We start from the raw sequence: 15,693 nt of genomic DNA on the forward strand, positions 1-15,693 counted from the left end.
ATGTGCCCACGTAGCAGATTCGATGCAGAGCGTTTTTGCCTCTCTCTGGCAGAAAAAAACGCATGCAGATTTACATGCGTTTTTTCTGCCAGAGAGAAGCGTTTTTACATGCGTTTTCGTATGCGTTTTTTCAAGCAGTTTTCCAAGCGATTTTGAGCATCACTTGGAAAAGTGCTTGACAAGTTGGTCACACAATATAAATCCATGCAACCGGCATGGAATTATAATGTGTGAACAACTGATGCTTTAAATGCAGCATCTATAGTAAAAAAAAAGAGAATTAAAACGTTAAAAAAAAGAAAAAACCTGTATACTCACCTCTCCGGTCTCCTCCAGTCTGGTCTCTCTCCAGCGGCGATCCTGCGATCCTCTCTCTTCGGCGTCCCGCAGTGTACTGTCAGGACCTGCGGTGACGTCATTTAGTCAGCTGATGGTCACACGACCATCACCTGACCGCCGACGTCAGCGGCCGCGTGACCATCAGGTGACTAAATGACGTCACTGCAGATCCTGACAGTACACCACAGGACGCCAAGGAAAGAGGACGTGGCCGGGAGCAGACTGGAGGAGATTGGAGAGCAGACCGGAGGCCGCCGGAGAGGTGAATATACAGGTTTTGTTTATTTTTTACTTTTTTATTTCTTTTTTTCACCGCGTGGTAGCCGGGATGAAGAGGAGTTGTAGTCTCCTCTTCATCCCGGGTACCACACGCACCGCGATTATGCTGCAAATTCGCGGCCATTGAATTTAATTGAAATGCAGCAAATCCACATATACCTGCGGGTTTGCTGCGTTTCAATGTTCCTCAATGGCCGCGAATTTGCAGCGTAATCGCGGTAGAAATGGTCATGCTGCGTTTTGCAACGCAATGTGAATTCGGCGCACAAATTAGCGCATCATGGGCACGGCACATCCGAATTCACATTGCTTTGCATGGCAGACTGTTTTACAAGCGTTTTCGCAGCCATAAAAATGCCGCAAAAACGCTACAAAAACGCTACGTGGGCACATGGCCTAATTCATCCCAAAGATGCTCTATAGGGTGTAAATCAGGTGATTGGCTTGGCCATTGCAACAGGAGAACATTTTTCTTTGCTAACCAATTTTTGACAAATTGGATGTGTGCTTAGGATCATTGTCTTGCTGGATTTTCTATTTCTGCCTACTTTGGTTTTACGATGTGGCATCATTACATTCTCCAGTATGTCCTTGTATATGGTAGCATTCACATTTCCATAAATTCTATGCAGAGGGCTAATGGCAGATGCAGAAAAGCAGCCCCAAACCATGACATTGCCACCACCATGTTTCACTGTAGGTGTTAGGTACCTTAAATCATTACGTTTTCCAATTGGGTGGTATATATAGTGCCTGCCATCACTACCAAACAGATTGAACTTGGATTCATGCGACCACAACACCTTAGACCAATCTGTGTCTTGCCATTCACTGTGTTCTTTGGCAAGCTCAAGTTGGACCTTCCGGTTCTTTGCAGAGATGAAAATCTTCTTCACTGGAACTCGTGCATTCAACCTTACTGCTCTTAACCGTTGCAGCACAGTTTGGCGACTCACTTTGGCCCATATTCTTCGTTCATTTTGTATGAAATCTCTACAGCACTTTTATGGACATCAGATATTGACTTTTTCTTAATAATGTGATCAACTCTGGAGGAAGTTTTCCATGGTTGTCCACTTCTAGGTTTGTCAGTTGTTCCATAACCTTCTTTTTCTTTCTTTAATATACGTGACACTTGACTCTGAGAACAGTTGAATTTCATAGCTACCTCTTTTTGGCTTTTGCCTGACTTCACTCTCAGAATAATAAGCTACCTGATATCTGGTGATAAATTTGGCTTTGTCTTTGCCATGTTTTAACCTAAAAACACACACATAAAAAAATTTTTTTAGGCTCAATTCGACTACCCATGACAAAATATGTAAAATATTTGGCCCAGCAAATGTTGAAAATTAACACATAAAGGGATAAAACAATGTCAAACACAATTTTCTTCCTTACAGCTGACAACCATTTGCTTCCAGTTTACTAAAATCACCAGGGAAATGGCATCACAACAATCAGACAGAAGTAATCACACTTTTAAAAAAAATGCAAAACTTTTGGTTGCCACTGTAGGTCAAATGAACTTTGATGATCTAGAGCTGTGTTTCCATAATACTGGTACTGGGTGCCTTATACAGATCTCATACCAATTGCATGTGGCTTAACATTAGTTGACAGTTGTAGATTGTATTATTGTGTGCTATCCCACCAAGAAAGTTGCATTTCCTATTTGACGCCAATAAAAGAGCCATATCATTGGCAATTGGGTCTTGTGTGTAAAATCTCATCCACTTTGCTAGTACTGTATTACATTGCAAATTTTCCACATGAAAAATCTGAAAATCAACAGTGTATTCACCCCATGTGAACATACCCTTATTATTTAAGGACATTTACACAATTAATGACATAGTCCACAGCTTTTGCATGTTATATAACCGGAATTAATGTTCCATTAATGCATACAGTGGTGTAGATATAATAATACTGTTCATGCATTATATTTTCAAAATGTTTCATGCCTCAGAATAAAAGTCACAAGTTCTCTGACAGCTCCATACTGTAGTACACATAACAAATGTGTGGGGTATACATAATGTAAGTTACTGGGTTTAAGGGAGTTTCATAAAATGACTGCTCAAACAAAGCACAGAAATGCCTGGCACCCTTGGTGTGGCCAAGTAGTTCAGGGCACTTTGCCACCCACTTGTTTACCATCAGTCTTCACCCTCTTCTGATTCTTGTAAAGCCAGATCTGTCAATCAAGGAAGAAGTGACAGAGATCGATGGAACACAATGCTTGGTCAATCCGTCCTCCCTTCCTTTTAACCTCTATACAGTAACAGCCTGTATTACTGACCACTATTGTTTAAAACACTATCGCAGGCAAGCACCTTAATTGGGCCAGCAAAATAGCCTTTCAATTGTTGAGTGTACGGGTGGATGTGTAATATTTTTGCACAGTGATAGTGACTACAAGGCAATTTCTAGGGCAATAATGTTAAAGGGTCTTAAATTATATTAAAGGTGCTATCCAGCTTTTAAAAATTGATGGCTCATACTTGAGATAAGTCATTAATATCAGATTTATGGGTGTCTCACTATTAGATCAGCTGTAGGCTGATTTACTGCATATGTGTCTATATGTCTTTAACATGCTATTGTTGTCCAACGCTAACTTTCTAGAATTCTTAGTTTTTTTCTGTTTACTGCAATAGGTGCAGCATTTGGTAAGCAGATGTACATGTCCAGAGCAATTCTGTATGATCAAAGTTTCTGAAGGAAAATACAGGGTGGGAGAATCCAGCACTCTCATCTTTGTTCGGGTAAGTAGTTGTGAATCTACATATACTGAACATCGCTCATCATTTTCATTATTTTATCTGGCTGTCAGTGAATGGGAACAATATTGCTCACAACCAGAGATAAAATGTTCATCCTGACTGAATACTTATTACAGCTGATAGAAAGGCCTGGATTATACCAAGAGAGTGTAAGGGACCATTCATGGCGAGGTTTGCTTCGCGGGCCCAAAGCACCCGGTTATGGTACACCGGAGTGTATGTAAGAGTTGTGGCGGTTTGCTGTTTAGCCCTATTCAGGTCACAAGTGGTTAGATGGTATGGAGACCTAGTCAATATTCGACAAATCAGGGAGACCAGAGTCTGATGTGAAAATATAAAAACATCTTGCAATTCCTTAATTAGAAATGTAACAATCGATAGCAGGAAATACTCTTTCGGTACAATTCTTCTGTATCATACAGAGGCTTTCTTCTTATATGTAACAGATACAGAATTTTGATAGTATTGATATTCTGCACGAGTGTCAGACTGTGTCCCAAACTTCCTGTATCTTCAACTATAGGTGTACCTTTGTGTCCCCTCCTAGTCAGAATATCTTCAAGGATCCGCCAAGCACGTTGCCCTTGTAGTTCACTACTACTACAAGTGCTTCTCACTAAATTAGAATATCATCAAAAAGTTAATTTATTTCAGTTCTTTAATACAAAAAGTGAAAACTCATATATTATATAGAGTCATTACAAACATAGTGATCTATTTCAAGTGTTTATTTCTGTTAATGTTGATGATTATGGCTTACAGCCAATGAAAACACAAAAGTCATTATCTCAGTAAATTAGAATACTTTATAACAACAGCTTGAAAAATGCTTTTAAAATCCGAAATGTTGGCCTACTGAAATGTATGTTCAGTAAATGCACTCAATACTTGGTTGGGGCTCCTTTTGCATCAATTACTGCATCAATGTGGTGTGGCATGGAGGTGATCAGCCTGTGGCACTGCTGAGGTGTTATGAAAGCCCAGGTTGCTTTGATAGAAGCCTTCAGCTCATCTGCATTGTTGGATCTGGTGTCTCTCATCTTCCTCTTGACAATACCCCATAGATTCTCTATGGGGTTAAAGTCAGACATGTTTGTTGTTTTTAAACCAGGTATTGGTACTTTTGGCAGTGTGGACAAGTGGCAAGTCCTGCAGGAGAATGAAATTTCTATCTCCAAAAAGCTTGTCGGCAGAGGGAAGCATGAAGTGCTCTAAAATTTCCTGGTAGACGGCTGCGCTGACTTTGGTCTTGATAAAACACAGTGGACCTACACCAGCAGATGACATGGCTCCCCAAACCATCACTGATTGTGGAAACTTCACACTAGACCTCAAGCAGCTTGGATTGTGGCCTCTCCACTCTCCCTCCAGACTCTGGGACCTTGATTTCTAATTGAAATGCAAAATTTCCTTTCATCTGGAAACAACACCTTGGACCACTGAGCAACAGTCCAGGCCTTTTTCTCCTTGGCCCAGGTAAGACGCTTCTGGCGTTGTCTATTGGTCATGAGTGGCTTGATACAAGGAATGCGACACTTGTAGCCCATGTCCTGAATATGTCTGTGTGTGGTGGCTCTTGAAAAAATGACTCCAGCAACAGTCCACTCCTTGTGAATCTCCCCCAAGTTTTTGAATGGCCTTTTCTTAACAATCCTTTCAAAGCTGCGGTTATCCCGGTTGTCTGTGAATCTTTTTCTACCACACTTTTTCCTTCCACTCAACTTTCCATTAATATGCTTGGATACAGCACTCTGTGAACAGCCAGCTTCTTTAGCAATGACGTTTTGTGGCTTACCCTCCTTGTGGAGTGTGTCAATGACTGCCTTCTGGACATCTGTCAAGTCAGTAGTTTTCCCTATGATTGTGGAGCCTACTGAAACAGACTAAGTGACCTTTTTAAACGCATCGGAAGCCTTTGCAAGTGCTTTTTGTTAATTATTCTAATTTACTGAGATAAAGACTTTTGTGTTTTCATTGGCTGTAAGCCATAATCATCAACATTAACAGAAATAAACACTTGAAATAGATCATTCCGTTTGTAATGACTCTATATAATATGAGTTTCACTTTTTGTACTTAAGAACTGAAATAAATTAACTTTTTGATGATATTCTAATCTAGTGAGAAGCACTTGTAGCTGCTGTCACGATTCCACCACTCATTGTGTTTTTAATGCAGTGAGTGACAGTTCAGCCATCCAATCTGGGGCTAAGGCGTGCTGAGCTGTCGCTATTGTGATTGATGGCTCAGTTGTCTAATCTGGGGCTGGGGCATGCTGACCTGTCAGTGTTGTGAGTGATAGTCCAGCCATCCAAACAGAGTTGGGGCGTGCTGGGTTTCCTCCAGGTGTCTCCCTATTTAGGTGGCTGGTTGTATCCGATTGCTGTCAGTTGTAACTTAGCTCAAGTGGTTTGTGTTTGTTCTGAGTTCTATCTTTGAGATATTCTGATCTTTGTTGCCCAACCTTGGATTTGCCTTTGACCATCCATTTACCTAGCCCCTTTGCCTTGCCGCTACCTTCCTAGAATTCAGACCTCAGACTGTGACCTGACAGCGCCTCTGTCTTTCCCCTTAGTTTACGACAAGATCTCTTGGAATCTGACCCCGGACCTCTTGACTACCCAACTCAAGGCTTGTCCGTGAGTAGCGGCTAGCACCACAGCTGCCTTGGGGAATTCTGCCTCCCACAGCGTTGATATGCTACGGCCGTATTCACTGCAGGTGGAAGACACCTTCTTAATACTCTTTCAGTCTCTGCACTCCAGCCGTATTAAAGTCATTTGCTGGTATAAACTTGCACTCAAACTTGCTATCTATAATTAACCTAGACTAAACACACTCTCCACTTGTGGCATTTTCCTAACAGCAATACTTTTTACTCCTTAAGAAGCTGATCTCCAATAGGAAACAAGCCCCTAGGCTAAGTGCCTATTTTTCAGTCCTCCCACCATGGACTGGCCCTACAGTTAACCTTGTCCAAGGCAAACTTACTAAAACAGGCCAAAATAGATTAAATACATATATAAACTAAGCTAAAGCATTACATTAATACTGTTATGATCTGCAACAAAAACTAAGGAAAGATAGGGAAAGCTGTCCCTACAGTAAGACTAAGCTGAATCCCTACGATGTAGCGGGCTGCCTGTTCCTTGTGAACAGACCCGCCTTCGTCCTCGGCTAGTCTGAACGGAGACCTATAGAATAAAGGGAGGGGTCCCTAAAAGAACTAATGACTGGGACAAAATGGGACACCTCCTAACAGAAGTTGTTGCAGAGCAAAAAGACAAACTGACAAAAAGTACTAGAGGTCCCAGAGGACCAAGCAAACTGACAGAGATAGGCACCGAAGCACCTGGCTAGAAAGACAGTCTAGAAAACACTGAAGTCCAGCAAAGCCAGAAGGGCGAGCTGGAATATATAGGCAGCTGGTCACATGACCGCAAAACACAAGATAGCAAAAACTAACAGGAGGGTTCTAACAGTACCCCCTCTTCTATGAGGATCCTCTGGATCCTCCAGGCCCAGGCCTATCAGGAAATCTGCTGTGGAAAGCTTTAACAAGCCAGGAGCAGAGACATCATCCGTCCTTACCCAGGAGTTGTCTTCGGGACCGAAACCCTTCCAGGAGACAAGATACTGTAATTTCCCTCTATGCCACCTAGAATTCAAAATACGAGAAATTTCATATTCACCGTCTTCCACCACAGGACGAACTGTGACAGTGGCGTCCCTATTAGAAACGTCAGCCTTTTTCAACAAGGAAACATGAAACACAGGATTAATCTTCCAGGAAGTAGGGACATCCAACCTGACAGCAGATGGGTTAACAACCTTAAGCACTTTAAATGGACCCACAAACTTAGGACCCAGTTTTTTAGAGGGAATCCTCAACCGCAGGTTCTTCGAGGACAACCAAACCATGTCACCCACAGTAAACAAAACCTCTTTACGTTTTCTGTCAAAATACTTCTTGGACTTCTTGTTAGCCTCTTGCAGGTTACAACGTACATTAATTCAAACTCTCTCCAAATCACTGGAAAAATTCTCCTCCTCCGGCGCCGCCGACCCCAATTTGGAGAACGAACCAAAAGACGGATGTCTCCCAGTGCAGCAAAAAAAACGAGAACACCCAGCAGAGGAGGATGTATGATTGTTAAGAGCAAATTCTGCGAGAGGCAGAAACTCAGACCACACCTCTTGATTGTCTGCCACAAAACAACGCAAAAACTGTTCAACATCCTGGTTCTTTCTTTCAGTCTGTCCATTAGACTCAGGATGATAACCAGACGAAAATGACAAATTAACTCCCAACCTGTCACAAAAAGCACGCCAAAAGCGAGCCACAAACTGAGGTCCTCTATCAGAAACAATAACAGTGGGGACGCCATGTGGGGACGCTTGACAATCTCCTTAACAAACGCCTTAGCGAGTGTCTTGGCGCAGGGCAACTTAATGAATGGAACCAAATGACACATCTTACTAAAACAGTCCACGACCACCCAGATGACAGTAAAACCCTCAGACACAGGAAGATCAGTAATAAAATGCATAGTGAGATGCGTCCAAGGCGCACTAGGAACCTCCAGAGGGCAAAGCAACCCCGCAGCAGGAGTATGTGAAGCCTTTGACCTAGCACACTCAGTACACTGACGCACCCACTTGATGACTTCCTTCTGCCATCCAGGCCACCAAAAACTGCGACTGATAAGTCTCTTAGTCTCCTAAACTCCTGGATGACCTGCCAACCGAGACTCATGACACTCCACAAACAAATCTCTCCTAAAGGTTCTAGGCACGAACAACCTCTCATGGGGAGTGTTAGATGGAGCATCATCTTGAGCATTCAGAATCCCATTCTCCAAATCGGAGTCCAATGCCGCCACCACAACTCCTTTCTGCAAAATGCTCTACTCCTCCTCGGCACCGACCGTAGGAGAGAAGCTGCGAGATAAAGCATCGGCTTTAACATACTTAGTACCAGGGATATAGGTAACAGAAAAATGAAACCGAGAAAAAAAAAGTGCCCACCTAGCTTGACGGGCATTCAAGCGCTTGGCAGCATCCAGATAGATCAAATTCTTATGATTAGTGTTGAGCGAGCACTAAAATGCTCGGGTGCTCGAAGCTCGGGCCGAGCTCGCCGTGATACTCGGGTGCTCGACCCGAGCAACGAGCCCAATGTTAGTCTATGGGAGACTCGAGCATTTTTGCGGTGGCACCGCCGGCAGTCTTTTAAAAGCCTAACAAGTGCCCAAAACGATAGTGACAGTGCTCAAATGACATGGGGACAGCATGGGGATCGCCCCAGGAAGCATTTCTGACCCCCAGGTCACTGCTGTCAACAACGTGGTCAGAGGTATTAAGCCACTTTTACAGGCTCACAATAAAACGTTCAAAAACGAAAGTGAAACTGTTTTCCTGTGAAATATTTTAAGGAACATCCTTTCCAGGATAAAGACTTGTGTATAAGTTAAAATAAATGACCAAAAACAAAAATACTCCTCCACACCTTCGACTATGTTCACAAGTAGCATTTTTTATGCGTTTTTGCACTTTTGTATTGCTTTCAACTATGACAAATGCATTCACCGTGAAATGTCATTTTAACATTTTACAACCTTATCTGGCCATGTGCTGTGTGACACATGCATAAAGTGCTGAAAAGACAAGGGAACAGCATGGGGAAGACCCCTGGAAGCATCTCTGACTCCCAGGTCACTGTCTAAAAGTGTGCCCATCATAAGTGATCCTTACCGCATCAGAAGATGCAGACTTGCAACTATCCCCATGCAAGTTCTAGTCCCAGGGCAGTGTTCAATTGTACCTCCCCCATTCCTTGCAATTCAAGCTCAAGTATGCAGCCTGCCACCCACCCACCCCCAGGCTGCAATACCATACTGCTTGCTTGAACTTGAAATTGGGCCTTTTAGGCATGTGGAGGCGGAATCTGGCCACCACGTCATGGCTGTGTTGGCGGCCTGGAATCCATACTCAGTCCCCAGCCGCCCGGTGGCCGGGTGTCCATACTCGGTGCCCAGCCGCCCCGCGGCCGGGTGTCCACACACGGTCCCCAGCCGCCTGGGAGCAGCCGGGTGTCCATAAACGGTCCCCAGCCGCCCCTATTTCTCCTTGGAACATCCCCCCACACACTTTTCTTAGCCCGTCCTGCTTTAGGCAGCATTGGACGAGCCCACCAGAGAACCAGACTCCTCTGGTGGGCCCTGACTTCTCCATCGGTGGAGTTGAGAGTGCCAAGGTGAGGAGCATGATGATGATGACATAAGTTAGCATCTGCTATGTTTTCTTTTAATGCAAGTGTAAGTGTGCAGCCTGCCACCCACCCACCCCCAGACTGCAATTCCATACTGCTAGCTTGTACTTGAAATGGGGCCTTTTAGTTTGGAGGAGGCCGAAGCTGGCCACTACCTCATGGCTGCTTCGGCAGCGAGGTATCCATACTCAGTCCCCAGCCGCCCATATTTGTCCTGGTGTGCCTTATACATAAGATTAAGCTCGTATACCAAAACATTACTTGTGCCCTCCCCAGTGCATTTAGTGGGAAGGAGAGCCTATTCCGCTGTAGTGTGTGAATGCCAAACCCCTGTTCATGGTACATGCGAAGATGCCTCCCACCTTGCACCTGTCGTTGCAGACTTGCAACTATCCCCATTCAAGTCCTTGTCCCAGGGCAGTGTTCAATTGTACCTCTCCCATTCCTTGCAATGCAAGCGCAAGTATGCAGCCTGCCACCCACCCACCCCCAGGCTGCAATACCAAACTGCTTGCTTGCACTTTAAATTGGGCCTTTTAGGCATGTGGAGGCGGAATCTGGCCACCACGCCATGGCTGTGTCGGCGGCCTGGTATCCATACTCAGTCCCCAGCCGCCTGGTGGCCGGGTGTCCCCGCTTGCTCCCCAGCCTCCAGGGGGTGGCCGGGTGTCCATACTCGGTCCCCAGCCACCCCTATTTGTCCTGGTAACCTTTCCCACACTTTTCTTAGCCTGGCCTGCTTTAGGGCAGCATTGGCCGAGCCCACCGGACTATCAGACTCCTCCAATGGGCCCTGGCTTCTCCATCAGGGGAGTTGAGAGTGCCAAGGTGAGGAGCATGATGAGGATGATAGAAGTTAGCATCTGCTTTGTTTTGTTGTAATGCAAGCGCATGTATGTAGTAGCGGCTAGGCCTGAGGTGGTCAGCGTTTTGGCGCATATCCTACCTCCTCCGAGGATTGCTGGATGTTTTCCTGCTACTATCCAAGTTCTATGACTCCCGTTAAAACAAAGCTTCAGGTGATAAATGATGGATGAGGTAGTGGCAAAGGAGAAAGAGCAGGAGGAACAGGGACCATTCACATCAATATCAGGCCAGTCAACCAGATATGTCTTGCAGGATATGTTTCTGTAACAAAAGGAGCGGTTCGGCTACACAGTTATAGGGCATACAGTGAGTGCAATGCCTACCAAAAATTTCGAGCCACTCCAATGCCCCTTGGAAATGACATGGAGGTCAGAGGGCGTTAACTAAACCTTTTTTTCCATTTATAGCAACTGGGTCTCCTGTGCACTGTTGGCCTAAGCAGTGAATGGAAGGCTTTCCAAAAATTATGAGGAACTGCAATGCCCCTTACAAGAGCCATGTGTGGCACCCCAGGGGTCTGGTCACCACAGTAATAGAGATATTACGTCGGAGAGCAAGTGGGAGGTTTCCTGGTCAGGATCCCTTAAACATGCAACATCCTCCTGCCCCAATCCTGGGAGGGGAGAATTCTGCCCTTATAAACTGGATCTGGGGCGGGGTTGAGTGAGTCAGAGAACAGTCAGAGTCAGAGTGAGAGCAAGGGAAAGTAACAGCAAGGAGCTCTGTAGGAGCTAGGAGCTAAAGACCAGGGGCTGGAAGCTGAGCAGAGCTCGCCCTGGCAGAAGACAATAGGAACCGGACACAGGAGTCCGAAGCTGTGAGGACTTATATATCCAGCAGCAGAAACCAGCCGGCAGGGGATTTCAGGTCCTCTGGCCATAGAAGCCCGGAGGCTCAGTCACAAGCAAGGGACCAGCACCGCCGTCGTGGAGCGGAGGCTAACAGAAGGGCCCAAGTCACCAGCCATACGGGTGAGCACTACACGGTACACTCAGGGACGTGGGCTACTTCTACCCGCTTATAGCAAGGTAGCCAGGAAGAGTGCAGACAGACGGGGAGGCCTACAACTCCACCTGGCCAGGGGAACTCCTGCTTGCTCACAGACTGACCAGGCCTCTTATGCTAGCCAGTACTCCCGGGAGGGTCTACCTTATAATCATCAGTAAAGACCCTGAACTGCACTGCAAAGACTCTGAGTCATTCCTGCTGCGCTCGTGCACCATCACCCCCATCATCCACACTCACTGCCCTGAGGCTATACTCCTCCCGAGGGGAGTTATCCCATTCTATGCTGCGCACACAACACCAGCCTCAGCGGTCGGCCTCGCAGCGGTGGTACTCCGTGACCGAAATCCACGGGTGGCGCAGTCGGACAATTAACCTCAAAACCTAAGAAAGACTGCCACTGGTTTGACCAGCCTGAGCCACGGGACCGGGTCACCGCCACAGAGACTACAGACCCCAGAGACCCGGCACCGGGTATCCCACACACGTGTACACACGGCCCAGGGGGCGCGTCACATGCAGTACAGCATATTACAAACATAAGTCCCATTATTGGGGAGTGGGTGTCCCATGGTATTTGCTTATGCTTTCCAAGCAAACGCTGCCAAAAATTAGGACGGAGCAACTTGCAATGCCCCTTACAAGAGCCATGCAGTACAGCATATTACAAACATAAGTCCCATTATTGGGGAGTGGGTGTCCCATAGTATTTGCTTATGCTTTCCCAGCAAAAGCTGCCAACAATTAGGACTGAGCAACTTGCAATGTCCCTTACAAGAGCCATGCAGTACAGCATATTACAAACATAAGTCCCATTATTGGGGAGTGGGTGTCCCATAGTATTTGCTTATGCTTTCCCAGCAAAAGCTGCCAAAAATTAGGACGAAGCAACTTGCAATGCCCTTTACAAGAGCCATGCAGTACAGCATATTACAAACATAAGTCCCATTATTGGGGAGTCGGTGTCCCATGGTATTTGCTTATGCTTTCCCAGCAAAAGCTGCCAAAAATTAGGACGGAGCAACTTGCAATGCCCCTTACAAGAGCCATGCAATACAGCATATTACAAACATAAGTCCCATTATTGGGGAGTGTGTGTCTCATAGTATTTGCTTATGCTTTCCAAGCAAAAGCTGCCAAAAATTAGGACGGAGCAACTTGCAATGCCCCTTACAAGAGCCATGCAGTACAGCATATTACAAACATAAGTCCCATTATTGGGGAGTGGGTGTCCCATAGTATTTGCTTATGCCTTGCAAGCAAAAGCTGCCAAAAATAAGGACGGAGGAACTTGCAATGCTGGCACCCTGGTGGTATAGTGGTGGTGGAGGCTGAGGATAAGGAGAAGAAGATTAAACAGCCGAAACGAGGAAGCGTATACCCATGTGTGGGTGTGAAGCGGTGCATGTGAATACACCTCCCGAAATAACACAGTGGATTTGACTTTATGTTACTCTGCTATCATTTGGTGGTAATGAGAAGTCTGGCCCAATCCAGCCCTTGTTCATTTTGATAAGGGTCAGCTTGTCAGCATTGTCAGTTGACAGGGAGGGCGCTTATCAGTTATAATTCCCCCAGCGGCACTTGGACCTCCAAGGCGTACAGCGCGAGTTCATTCCAAGTGTCCAGCTTGGATACCCAATAATTAAAAGGCACAGAGGAATCACGGAGGACGCTGGTACGATCGGCAAGGTACACCCTCACCATCTTTTGAAACTTTCCGCTCCTTGTGAGAGTACCCCGCGCCTCTGGGCCTGTAAGCTGGGCGGGTGTCAGAAAACTGTCCCAGAATGTTGACAGTGTTCCCCTGCCTCTGCTGGATTGGAGTTGCATCTCTCTCGCCTGTACGCCTTGGTTGGGCAACGAACTGTGACCTCTGCCGCTAGCGTGTTGAGATGGGAATTTTTTTAAGAGTTCTGCAGCAAGGGCCTTCTGGTATTGCCCCATTTTTGTAGACCTCTCCACCTCAGGAATAATAGAGTGAAAGTTCTCCTTGTAGCGGGGGTCTATAAGTGTCACCAACCAGTAATGACTGTCACCCAACATTTTGACAACGCGAGGGTCACTGTTAAGGCAGCGTGACATAAAGTCAGCCATGCGTGCCAGACTGGTAACGGGCAAGATTTCCGTGTCCTCACCAAGATGACGACTGACCATGCTCTCCTCCTCCTCCTCCTCTTCCTCCTCCCCCCTGTCCTCAGGCCACCCACGCTGAACCGACGGTATGACACTTGTACAGGTACTACCTTCTACAACGCATGATAGCAGCTCCTGTTCTTCCTTCTCCTCCTCCTCTCCCTCATTGTCCCCCAATGCACGTTGGGATGAGATGAGGCTGGGCTGTGTGTAATCGCCCGCTACGGCTTCTTGATCCATCTCATCATACTCTGGCTGCAATGCCTCCTCTTTAATTCTCTGCAGAGAGCGTTGCAAAAGACAGACAAGTGGGATGCTGACACTAATGATGGCGTCATCGCCACTCACCATCTTGGTGGCCTCCTCAAAGTTTGTCAGGATGGTACATATGTCAGACATCCAGGTCCACTCCTGAGGTCTTATGTGTGGAGTCTGACCTGAATATCGACGGCCTTGTTGCAGCTGGTACTCCACAAACTGCTCTCTTCTGCTCACAAATCCTTTGCAACATGTGGAGGGTAGAGTTCCAACGTGTGGGGACATCACACACCAGTCGGTGTGCCGGAAGCTGCAAACGCTGCTGCAACACAGCAAGGGCGGCGGAAGCTGCAGCAAACTTGCGAGCGAAAATGAGCTGACAGGCGGCATACTTTCACGAGCAGATCTGGCAACTCGGGGTACGATTTAAGAAACCGCTGAACCACGAGGTTAAGCACATGAGCCAGGCATGGTACGTGTGTGATATCACCTCGCCTCAGAGCCGCCACCAGGTTACGGCTATTGTCACACACGACCATGCCGAGATGTAGGTTCAGCGGTCTCAGCCACAGATCTGCCTGCTCTTTCACAGCTGTCCACAACTCACAAGCAGTGTGAGGTTTATCACCTAAGCTTATGAGTTTCAGCACAGCCTGTTGCCGCTTGGCGGAGGCAGTACTGCAATGCTTCCAGCTTGTAATTGATGTGGTGATATCTGAGATGGAGGCTGAACATGAGGAGGAGGAGGATGCGCAGGAGCTGTACACTGTGGGGGCAACTCTGACTGACATAGGGCCCGCAATCCTCGGTGTGGGGAGGATGTGTTCCGTCCCAAGGTCCGACTGGGTCCCGGCTTCCACTATGTTTACCCAGTGTACCGTCAGAGAGATGTACCGTCCCTGGCCACAAGCACTTGTCCACGTGTCCGTTGTCAGGTGGACTCTCCCAGTAACTGCGTTGTTGAGGGCACGGCAGATGCTTTGGGACACGTGCTTGTGTAGTGCGGGGATGGCACACCGGGCAAAATAGTGTCGGCTGGGGACCGAGTACCGAGGGACGGCCACCGCCATAAGATTGCGGAAGGATTCCGTCTCCACCAGCCTAAAAGGCAGCATTTCCAATGCAAGCAGTCGTGAAATGTGCGAATTTAGGACTGTGGCCTGTGGGGCGTTAGCTGCGAATTTCCGCTTTCGTTCAAAGGTCTGGGATATGGACAATTGAACGCTGCGGTGGGACGTGGACGTTGATGCTGTTTCTTGAGAAACTGCCATAACAAGTGAAGACTGAGAGGAGGGGGCATCTTTACATGCAGTATGGACAGGGGATTGCCTTGTACACACAACAGGGGGTTCTATTGCACGCACAACAGTGGAAGAAGCAGTGGTGACACCCGCTGACACTGGTCGTGGACTCTGGGTTTCGCCCCACAAAGTCGGGTGCTTTGCTGCCATGTGCCTGATCATACTGGTGGTGGTCAGGCTGGTAGTTTTGTCACCCCTGCTGATGCTGGCATGGCAGGTGGAACATATGGCCTTTTTGGGGTTATCAGCAGAGTCTTTAAAAAAATTCCAGACTCTGGAAGACCTACCGCTTGTACTGGCAACGTCCCTCGTGTTGGTACTACGGGGAACGGTTGCCTGCCTTCTGTCTGCGGCCACCACACTGCTTCTTCCTGCCTGTTGGGGTACTCTGCCTCCCTCCCCCTGTGTGCTGCTGGCCTCACTCTGCATGTCCTCCTTCCACGTTGGG

General features: G+C 46.9%; 1 protein-coding gene across 1 annotated transcript in view; it reads left to right on the forward strand.

Annotated features, from left to right (window-relative positions):
- GAS2L2 (growth arrest specific 2 like 2) overlaps positions 1–15,693 on the forward strand; it is a 98,635-nt gene that overhangs the window by 22,110 nt on the left and 60,832 nt on the right. The window contains exon 4 of the mRNA XM_073665452.1: positions 3,282–3,389. Coding sequence (XP_073521553.1) covers positions 3,282–3,389 — 108 coding nt within the window. The remainder of the gene's footprint in view (positions 1–3,281; positions 3,390–15,693) is intronic.

Source organism: Phyllobates terribilis, unplaced genomic scaffold (assembly GCF_046119375.1).
Source record: "Phyllobates terribilis strain yellow unplaced genomic scaffold, ASM4611937v1 Scaffold_2__4_contigs__length_985480577, whole genome shotgun sequence".
NCBI classification, from domain to species: domain Eukaryota; kingdom Metazoa; phylum Chordata; class Amphibia; order Anura; family Dendrobatidae; genus Phyllobates; species Phyllobates terribilis.